Raw genomic sequence first — 10,835 nt, forward strand, 5'->3', positions numbered from 1 at the left:
ACCTGTGAGAGCAGAGACCTCGACCTGCTGAGAAAAGGAAGTAAACATGGTGAATTCCTGAACCATCGGGCCACAGAAACAAAACCAACACTGCGGTGTGAAAGAACGACGCCGCATGAAGGACTGAAAGGTTTTTATTTCTGTAACAGATTCATTTACAGCAACAAAAACATTCACAGAGCTGCTGCAGCTACAATAAATATTTCTGACCACAATCCACCTCCAGCACTCAGGCTGGTTCATTCGTCTTCACTGCTACTTTTTTAGAGACGAACACAGAGTCAGTGTGAGGAATTTAAAAGACGGAGTTTGATGTGTTTTGGTGGTTAGAAATGTTCGGGAGTTCATTAACAACAAAACTACAGAGTAAAAATTACGTTTTAATCAGCTTTGAAGTTTAAATTTGAGAGTACGCGGGAACAAACTCAACAGTTTTGTTGCTACCAAACTTCCTCAGAAACACAGAAAAGCCTATAGGATAGAGCAACTTTTATTTTGAAGGGGAGGAAGTGGAGCGTGCGAGCCAGAGCCACACACAGAATTCGGTTAAGTTTGTAACCGGCGAACAGAAGCGGCGACTTGACCGAACACTGTGTGTCCACCGCTCTGGGTGCAGATGAACAGCTGTGCGTTTTTTGACATCTGGCGGAGAAACGTTACTGGAGCGTTTTTAAAAGGAACCGTTTGGCGGTATTTACACGTGGTTCGATCTTTTTACCAGACGATGTTTCCACCGTCTGCGTGAACAAGACAGAGAGGATTTAGGTGGGATTGTCTTGTGTGTTTGTGTGTGTTTTCAGACATTGAGGGTCTTTTTCACAGAGAAGATGATGTCTTTGATCTGCGGCAAGCTGTTGTCCTCCAGGATTTTGGCGTATGGCATGGGGATGTCGACGCCCGTCACCCTGGTGGCCGGAGCGTCCAGGTAGTTGAAGGCAGGACCTGAAAACACGGGTAACATTTTATTTTAGTGCCCTAAAATCCCCAAATGTTCTTCAAGCTCACTAATATCTCAGCTGTGCAGTCAGAAATTTGACAAAAGAAAACTGAAAAATTCAGTACTGTTATGATATATATATATATATATATATATATATATATACACACTATTTTTATTCATCATTTTTTAAAACTACTTTAGCAGCTATGTCACATGCGTAAGTTTAGTGAGGTCGCTGTGTGTGCGTCAGCTGATACCTTCCATGATCCTGGCGCAGATCTCAGCTCCGACGCCAAACTGAGGCCAGCCGCCCTCCACCGTCACCAGGTGGTTGGTCTTCATCACGCTGGCCTCGATACTCTCCACATCCATGGGACGGATGGTCCGCAGGTTGATCACCTGACACAAAGACAGACAGGAAGTCGTTAACGGGCGGCTGAGTCCAGGTCATCCGAGTCAGATAACAACAGATGTTTTCGTCCTCTACCTCACACTCGATTCCCTCCTTGGCGAGGACGGCGGCGGCATCCAGGCAGTGACCAACGTACCGAGAGTGACTGACCAAAGTGACAGAAGTCCCTGAAACACAGGAAGGAGAGGAAGAGATGCAACTTCTGTTTTTTTCATGCAAAACATCAAAATTACATAATTTTATCAAATAATACTGCTGCACCTGCCTCTGCGGTGACGTCCCAAAGTTACAGGAATAGTTCCACATTTTGGGAAATGCATTTGTTTCCAAGAGTAACACCATAAGATCAAAATCGACCTCGTGATTTTGGTCTGCATGCTGGAAATGTATCATCTGGTACCACTCTTTCACTAAATCAGCTCTGAGATGTTCAAACTGCTCCGTTCAGGATTCTTCACTCAGCAAAGTGACATTTGAGTTTTAAAGCACAGACAGTGATACGATGATTTCATGTGTTTCGTGTTACTAAAGACCTTTGCTGTCCTGATGGACAATAAAGATATATTCTATTCTATTCTATTTTTCCACCAGTTTTGATGAAAGCATTTCAATCACGAATGCATCATTAATGGCAGGCACTGCACGATACACGGCAGTAAACAACGGCGGCTCAGGTCACATTTATTAACCTGCAATCTGATATTAGTTACAGATATTTGTTTTCACCCAAAAAGAAGCATAAACCAGCTTCTAATGAGACCTCTGTCTGTTTTTCAGATGGTTTCTTACTGCCTCCTCCATCCTCTCTTTCCAATCTGCAGACTGTGACAGATCTGTGACGTCTTCACTGCACTTCAGGTCACCAAAAACCTGCTTTTTTGGGGGGTTCAAGCTGAGAACCATCTTTTCAGGTTCAGAAACCAAATACAAATTAGGTGCGGGAACTGAACTCTTTCCATGTGGGTGAAAAAGGGGTAAGAGGGGCTACATGGTCTACCTGCTACTCAGTAACCATTCATACACACTCGCACTCTGAGGGTGCAGCATTGGGAGCAATTTGGGGTTCAGTATCTTGCCTAAGGATACTTTGACATGCTGACTGGAGAAGCCGAGGATCGAACCGCCGACCTTTCGACCAGAGGACGACCCGCTCTGCCTCTCAGCCACAGCAGCCTGTACGGAGACAAAGTCTCACCTTGTCTCTCGATCTTGGCCTTGCCGATGGGAATGGTGAAGTCTTTGGACTGTGACTCCTCCGACATCTCGAAGGGAACACCGTACATTAGCTCGTTCTCCAGGAACACCACTGCAACACACAAAACACACACAAAAAACACACACACACAGGCAGAGTTCAATTTAAACAGTGACGCAGACCCCATTAAACGTGTCTCGGAAAGATTCAGGATGTCTTAAACGTTAGGTGGTTTGAGATGGATTCTAACTAGATGTTTCAAAGGTGTAAATGCATCCGTCTCTGCAGATATTTCAACATCAGTCCTCCCAACTGTAACTATGTTGTTAAGCGCTCTGAGCACGTGACCACTCTCAGGCCTGGAACAAAGTGCATGCGTGAGCAGCACGTGAATGCCTTGTGTCGACAACTGATGGGATTGTGTTGACAGAAACATTGTCAAAGGATTTCTATTTTGTAACGGAAACAGAAAAGTTTGAGTAAAACATGCAGATTTGTTTTTCTCTCGCAGATGCTCTAACTTGTGGCAAAAAACTACAGTTTCTGCGACGCTCACAGTGCACACGCAGGAGGTGAGTTCAGGCGTCAGGATCTGTCCTCTCTGATAAGTGAAGTTACACGTAAATGAGTTATTGTTCGCTTGTGGCGTCTCACCAGGGTTGTCGTCTCTGATGGCCGACTTCAGGAGACCTTTGGCATCTTCTGAGTTCCAGGGACTCACAACCTTCAGACCTGGACAGTGAGCGTACCTGCAGACACATACGAACATCAGCACCAGCACGACCGTCAGACCAGCTTCACCTTCAGATACAACTACCACAACCACAGGACGACCGCTTTGGAAAATTCTCTCCACATTTTGTCGATCTGATTGTGTGAGTGCTCGTATTCCTTCACTCATCTCAGCTGTTTATACAATGTTCTGTTACGAATAAAATGATGGAAAAAAATACAAAAATAAGATCCAAATTGTAATAAAGCTACTTTAGAACTCTCCACACACTGTTAAAAGCCACGTGACGTAATAACGGTAACAGTTATCAGGTGTAAGTGAACGCACCATGCAGCGAAGCACTGCGAGTGCTGCGCGGCGACGCCTGCTGACGCTCCGTTGGGTCCTCTGAAGACGATGGGCACCGGCTGCAGACCGGCTGACATGTAGTAGGTCTTTGCAGCAGAGTTGATGACCTGGTCGATGGCTTGCATGGAGAAGTTAAAGGTCATGAACTCACAGATGGGTCTGAGTCCAGCCTGCGGGGGACGACACGGACACGTGAGTTTAATCCAAAGAGTTCTTTAGAATTTGGACTAAATTGAACTTATTTAATGTTTTTTTTTACATGTTTTATTTATTTTCTATGACAACATATATATTTATTTATTTCTGTAATAATAATTCATCTAGTAGAGGTCTGCTCAGTCCCACCCAAAATTCCTCGTATCCAACACCTGTCCCAAGACCCGAGTCCATTTGAGTTGGGTGATGTGGCTTTAAAGTGGTATCGCGATATTTTAAGGCTATATCATTAAATTAACTGGTGCTACCTGTACTAATATTATTTTCCCTTGACATACTGATCACACAATAATGCATTATTGTTCCCATCATATTTGAGTCTCTTTGATAAATAATTGAAAATTAGCTATGAGAAGGTAAATTTTCACAGCACCTTGTTTATTCACAGTATTCATGGAAATGACGATGAAGGCAGCCGTAACGGTTTCTTTATGTAGAAAAGATATTTACTTCTCTTAAAATTCGAACACTGCCCAACTTAAATATGATCAGCAAAACTTAATATTTGAATATTTGTTATGCTACTTATCAAAACCACCTGTTCAAATCTGCTTTTACTGTGTAATTAATCTCATATGAACTTTAATAATCTGTATTTTATTTTATGATCTTTTTTAACTTATGTAAAGTGTCTGAGTACATTGAAAAGCCCCCTCTATATAAAATGTATTATTATTATTATTATTATTATTATTATTATTATTATTATTATTATTGTTACGCACATCAAAGACGTTGCCATATTTTCTTTCAAATTAATTTTTTTCTGGATTTCCAGATTTGGTTCAGTTTTGAGGCACTTGGGACAGAGTTGTTTTGCAGGTTGTGACGTACAGGCGTAGAGGGAGCATATGCATTTAGCCGTACGCCTCGCTTTGCTCTCAGCGACATCACCCTCGCTCTGAGCTGCACTCTCACACATAGTGCTTAACGTTTTGGCTCTTTTGGCTGCCTGCTCCAAACACCATGAAAAACACTGTGTGTTTCGTGATTGTGTTGCCATGCGGATGAGAAGAAACTCACCATGGCGGCTCCAACTGCGATGCCGGCAAAACCCATCTGCACCACAGCGAGAGAGAGAGAGACAGAGAGATATCAACCATCTAACAGAACACTTTGAAAGAGCCGATTATTCAGTTTAATGTGCAACAGATAACATCTGTAAAGGGTTAATGTTGAGTCTCACCTCTGTGATCGGAGTGTCAATGATGCGTTTGTCTCCATACTTCTTCCACAGACCCCTGCTCACCTACACACGCGAGAAAGACGATTAAAATACAAAATTAATATCAACATGTCTCGTTCCTGATATATTTTAAAGCACACATTTTTGGGGGGGAAAAATGAACTTTCTACAAATATATATCATCCGACTGCTCATATTTTTTGGTCTGCTGGAACCTCTTTGGTTGATCTCAGGTACTGAATTCATGAGCACAATGTTATTACTGATCAAAATGACGGCTACAAAAGACACTAACAAACAGATTTGTGCTGAACAAACAGTCTGAGCTGCTGAGAAGTCCAAAGGCAAATCTTCATTTCACCTCCTCATCTCCTGAATCTGAAGATTTCCCTGTTTGAGATTCACAGCCTCAGTAGGCAGGTTCCCATTAACCTTCAAAGTGCGTGAATTGAAATTGCGAATATAAAATATGCCTACTGGAAACAAGTCAATTTTGGAAAAAAAAAAACTCCCATTTATCGCAAAAAAAGTCATTCACTCACATGAGGTGGTATTTCAGGAGATTCGATAAAAGCCTTGGAAACACTTTTTCACTCATATAGCGGGTCACATGATGCTGTGCGCATCATCCCTCGGGCGTGACACGGCAGGAGCTACAAGAGCTGTTATTGCATCGCGTGATTATTCAAAAGTTCAGTGGATCATCAGAAGTTTTGAATTTTGAATCAATCTACGTCGCCTTCAATTTGAAATGAATGTTTTGAACATCGTCACCGTGCTGCTTGAAGCGTTATCACCAGAGGAAAAGTCACTTAACATCACTCAGTGGAAATACAGTCATCTCTCAATTGCGTTTTATCGACATTTCGAAAATATCGCTTAAGTTTTGCGCAAATCTGTAATGGAAACCAGCCCAATGAATAAATTTGATAGAAACAGGTTGGAAGAAGCAGGAAGTGTGACTGAAATGACCACAACAACAAAGCAATACGACCAAAGATCCTCTCCGTGTCCCACATCTTGTCTGATCACTGACGTCGTCCGCTGCGTTCTGCTGAGCGTTTACTCACCTTGTAGGCTCCATCGTACTGGGCCACCTCCTCACCCAACAGGAACACCCGCTCGTCCCTCTCCAGCTCCTCGTCCATCGCCTGGTTCAGGGCATCACGGACCGTCACCTGACAAAAACAAGTGCGCCGCAGTCAGTACAGACAGTACAGGAGAGAGTTCATCTTCATTATACTAAAATTACTGAAGATAAACCGTTATTGTTCCACGGAGGGGAAATTTGGTTAATGCAGCCACCCAGAAAAACAGACTGAAATAAAAATAAAAATAATAATAGGTATAAAAACTAGACTATAATAAGAACAGAATAATAAAAACAGAGAATTTTCTAAGAGCATATTGAGATAAATAATAATAATGAATAAAAGAATTTTTATTTACTCATTTTTATGTCATTTTCTTGTACTCTAATATTTCCTGCTTACATTATGGATTATTTCTTCATTCGTTACTCACTGTCTTGTTCCAGTGGCTTTGGAAAAAATCAAGCCGATTTGCAGGTTTTGTACATCTTAAGGCAAGTTAGATTTAACACTTTTTAAGACTTTTTGAATGTTGCCATGGATAAAATTTAAGACCAATTTTACAGTAACCAAAGCTGGAAAAAAATGTTAAAACCTCTTTTAACTTAAGGTTAAGGACCATTCTGCCTAAATGTTTATTGGTACATAAAACATTCGAGTCAAGCGAAAAAATCAGAATGATTTAGGCCAGTTTTTTGTGTGACTGTTATCTATCTTTTTTTCACAAATAGATGTGACATAAAAAAATAAATTTAATCAGAACATAATACTTGGCACGTCTGAGCATTTTAAGACTTTTGAAATGCAGATTTAGGGCATTTTAATACCAATTAAGGCCTAATTTTTTAGATTAATAATTTCAATGCCTTAAAAGAGCCTTTAAGGACCCACAGTAACCCCTGAATTTGCTCAGGTTTAAAGGAATTAATCTCAAAAACTCTCTCATTTCTTCATAGTACCAAATAAAGCGGAAAAGTCCGTTTCTCTTGTCCACACATAATACACTGATCCAAGAAAGCTCTGGGAAGATGGACATATTTGACATTTTAATGACAAAAATAAATATATAACAGCCCATAGTAGGTCCAAGCACATACATGTTTATCCTATTACAGGAGTTAATCTTTTCTGTTGTTTCAGCCAACCACAGTCAATAAACAGAGTAAATCTGTTTTTACAAACACGGATAAAAACGGGTTTGACATGATTTGACATCTCGGCTCAGTGACCGGACATCAGACACAACCCGTGAACTTCGAGCAGGAGAAGGTGAAACCACGGACAATAACAGCAGACAGCTACAACTTACTCTGCGTCTGAACTGTGCCGTTAAAACACAATAAAACTCTGAAACTTTAATGAAAACATCAGGAAACCAGCAGCTGCAGCTAATGTGTTAGCTGCAGCTAAAGTTAGCCTGCTAGCTGCTAACACTGACCTGCACAGCGGCCGGAGCGCTCTTATGAAACCCCCGCCGTCCGAGAGCCGACACGGCATTCTGTAGAAAAACACACACAGACGCTATTAATGTTATTAATCATCGACAGAAGCGGAGTAAACATTTTTTAAAAAATCTCTTACCTTTCCTGAGCGGAGTAAGCACCTCACGGACGCCGCCATGTTCAACCTGTCCTCTGCTGGAGAGAGGGCGGGGACTTACGTCGCCCAGGAGGTTTCAACCAATCAGAGCTGCAGTTTTCATAATGGGCGGGACTTTTTGTAGCACACGGCCAATCATAGCGCTTCAGAGGAGACGGAGGCGGGAGAAACGTCAAGAGTGGAAAAAAAAAAACCAAGGACATTGTACTGTCATGATGTATGGAAGACCAAATCTGCCAACAGAAAAAAACAATATTGGGAATGTTAAAAATGAATAAAAAGGAAATTACAGACCAAATCAAAATATATGAAGAACATTAAAAATGACAAAAAGGAAATAATTAAAAATACTGAAAGACTAAATTAAGTTTTTATTACATGACACCACAATTCATTTAAAATGGATTAAGGCCCTGTCTACAGAAAAACAGATATTTTGAAAATTAATTTATTCTCTATATTTTGGCCTCAGGCAGCACGGTGGCATCGTGGTTAGCACTGTTGCCTCACAGCAAAAGGGTCCCTGGTTCAAAACCCAGATTGGAACGGGGTTTGGTCCATGGGTGGGGGCCCTTCGTTTGTGGGAGGGTGAAAATCTTTAGTTTTCAAAATTGTAACAGCTTCCCACAAATGCAATATAAAAATGAAAAATGATCTTTGTGGTCATTGTTGTTTGTTTATTTACTCATATACCTGCTGATGGGTTTCGAGTCAGCATATTAGAAAATATCACGGGTTTGGAAAAGCGGGTCAAAATGTGTCGAAGCAGCGCTCTGAGTATGTTATCAATAATTTATAGAAACACTGCGCTCAATATCGGCTGTGCATTAAAAAGTACACCTTCTACCTTATCTTCCACTAGGAGGCATCTGCTATTACATTTGTGGGATTATTACATTAAAAGCTGAAGATTTTTATTATGTTTGCAGGTGTTATAAAACTAAAATATCAAAAATATCAAATATCAACATTTTTACCAGTTCTGATGTGTGTGCAAAGGTTCAGTTTTGCAAAGTTCCTGCAAAATGTGATTCATTTGCATAAATAATAGGGCACCGCTCGGAGCTCAGGCCCTAACAAGTACCTCAAATTAGTACTGAGGTATAGTAGCTGAGTAAATGTACTTACATTAACACACTGCTTTAGATGCATCATGACAGCCCTCCTCCTCCTCCTCCTCCTCCTGTCTAATCTTCAGCTCTCTTTAGGAGTTCTTTCCTAAAGGCAAAAACAAAAAGTCAAGTTATTCTTGTTCAGTTACATTTAAGAACACTGAATACAAATTTGCTAATAATTCCTGTTTGTTTTGATCAAGGTGTGTATGGTGTATATGTGTATGTAGGTATATATATGTGAGTGTATTTGTGTATATATGAATATGTGCATATGAATGTAAATGTACATTTATGCATATATAAAAATTGCTTATTAATCTAATTTTTTTTCTTATTTTTGTGATTCAAGGAGGCAGGATGTTTTTAGCATAGGGGGAAACAGTTGGTCTGCTTCTGTCAAATTATTTAAAAAATGCAAAAATTAGTTTAATCTTGTTTCATAATCAATTCAACCAGTTGGTTTTGTTTATGTTTTCTGAGAAAAAAATGTGTTTTTTGCTAAACCACCTGACCTCACACACACATTTTCCTTTAATTTGATGAGTACCAAAAACCAGTTGGAGAAGGCAACACAGAGGAGGAATCTGTCAGTTTCATCAGCCTGTCACACAGCCGCCACATAAGAGACACAAAAAAAGACACAGGCAGCAAGAGAGAGAGCAGAGTCCCACAGGTGAGAGACAACAAGGACAAATCCACAGATACATCAGCACCAAACCTCTGAGGGTAAGACAAGCATGCTTTCTATCACTTTTCTGTCCATTTTCAGTGTTATTCTGTCTCTTTAAACACACAGCAGGACAGCTGAAGGAGAACTGGAAAAAAAACTGGCTCAATTTTTTTAAAGAATGCACACCAAAATTTAAAAAATGCACAGAGGGAAGCTGTTATTTTGTGCAATCTCAATTAGCAGCAAACACTGCAGAAAATCGAGTGAGGTGAATACAAAAAAAGGTAAAGTAGAGGTCTAAAACCAGGGTTCATACACATTTTTACCATTAAATTTCCATTATTTTGAGGCATATTTTCAAAAACATACATTCTCTGAAACCACCACCGATACTCCTTATTGGTTCATTTTTTGGCCAAGTTTTGGCTTTCCTTTTTTTGTACAAATGAAAATTAGTGACAGTAGGAGAGGAAAAAACACCTGTTCGGTGCAGCTGATATGTTTTATTATCACTGGTGGTAAAGTCTATTCTACAAACCTCCAAAAAATCTCAGAGCAGAAATAATTGAGTTGTCGTAATAAGAAAAGCACTGATGTCACGATAGCTCTGTTCTGTTCTTTCCTATTGTCCCGGTAAGTCATAACGCGTCCTGACACTGAAGCATGTGTGCTTTTCATACTGTAACATGTCAGTTTGTCTGCTGTGAATAAGGCCTATAAGGTCCCGCTATTGTGTTGCATTCAGGGCTGTAATCACGGTGCCACTTATCTTCAAAACACGTCAGCGTAAAACTCTCCTGATTCTACCGTCCAATGACAGCAAAAAGCAACTACACAAGAGACTCTTGAGCATACAAACGTGCACACAAAATATTAGGTGTATTAGTCCTGTAGTTTGCTACACTTTTGCTGCAGATAGATAGATAAACACACACTCACACACATACACACACGACCAAACCCCTGATTGCCTGGCGGACATTAATAATTGAAATGTTATATCATTTATGAAATTTTTGTAATGGCGAGAGACATAGTCTCTCCAGCGTGTCCTCCCGGATGACCGAGCTTCTCACCCTATCTCTAAGGGAGAGCCCAGCCACCCTACAGAGGAAGCTCATTTCGGCCACTTGTACCCGCAATCTTGTTCTTTCGGTCACTACCCAAAGCTCGTAACCACAGGTGAGGGTAGGAACGAAGATCAGCCGGTAAATCGAGAGCTTTGCCTTTCGGGTCAGCATCCTCTTCACCACAACAGATCGGTGCAGAGTCCGCATTACGGCAGACGCCGCACCGATCCGCCTGTCGATCTCCCGCTACATCCTTCCCT

At 40.9% G+C, this 10,835-nt stretch overlaps 1 protein-coding gene across 1 annotated transcript; it reads right to left on the bottom strand.

Annotated features, from left to right (window-relative positions):
* Positions 1-118: 118 nt before the first annotated feature.
* Positions 119-7,842, bottom strand: pdhb (pyruvate dehydrogenase E1 subunit beta). Its single transcript, XM_042509870.2, has 11 exons — positions 7,703-7,842; positions 7,560-7,619; positions 6,101-6,208; positions 5,031-5,093; positions 4,868-4,903; positions 3,608-3,798; positions 3,202-3,296; positions 2,548-2,658; positions 1,428-1,519; positions 1,198-1,339; positions 119-942 (listed from the first exon to the last, which is right to left on the bottom strand). The coding sequence occupies exons 1-11, from the start codon at positions 7,739-7,741 to the stop codon at positions 797-799; spliced, it is 1,083 nt and encodes a 360-aa protein (XP_042365804.2). The 5' UTR covers positions 7,742-7,842; the 3' UTR covers positions 119-796.
* Positions 7,843-10,835: the final 2,993 nt, after the last annotated feature.

This window comes from Plectropomus leopardus, chromosome 2, assembly GCF_026936395.1.
Source record: "Plectropomus leopardus strain MGB_pleo_1.0 chromosome 2, ASM2693639v1, whole genome shotgun sequence".
Taxonomy (NCBI): Eukaryota; Metazoa; Chordata; class Actinopteri; order Perciformes; family Serranidae; genus Plectropomus; species Plectropomus leopardus.

Bases quoted from the DNA above. Each gene is read 5' to 3' on its own strand.
- pdhb (XM_042509870.2), bottom strand. From the start codon at position 7,741: ATGGCGGCGTCCGTGAGGTGCTTACTCCGCTCAGGAAAG. The intron at 6,209-7,559 runs GTCAGTGTTAGC...TGTTTTTGTCAG, and splicing joins GCGCTCCGGCCGCTGTGCAG to GTGACGGTCCGTGATGCCCT. The intron at 943-1,197 runs GTATCAGCTGAC...CCGTGTTTTCAG, and splicing joins CTGCGCCAGGATCATGGAAG to GTCCTGCCTTCAACTACCTG.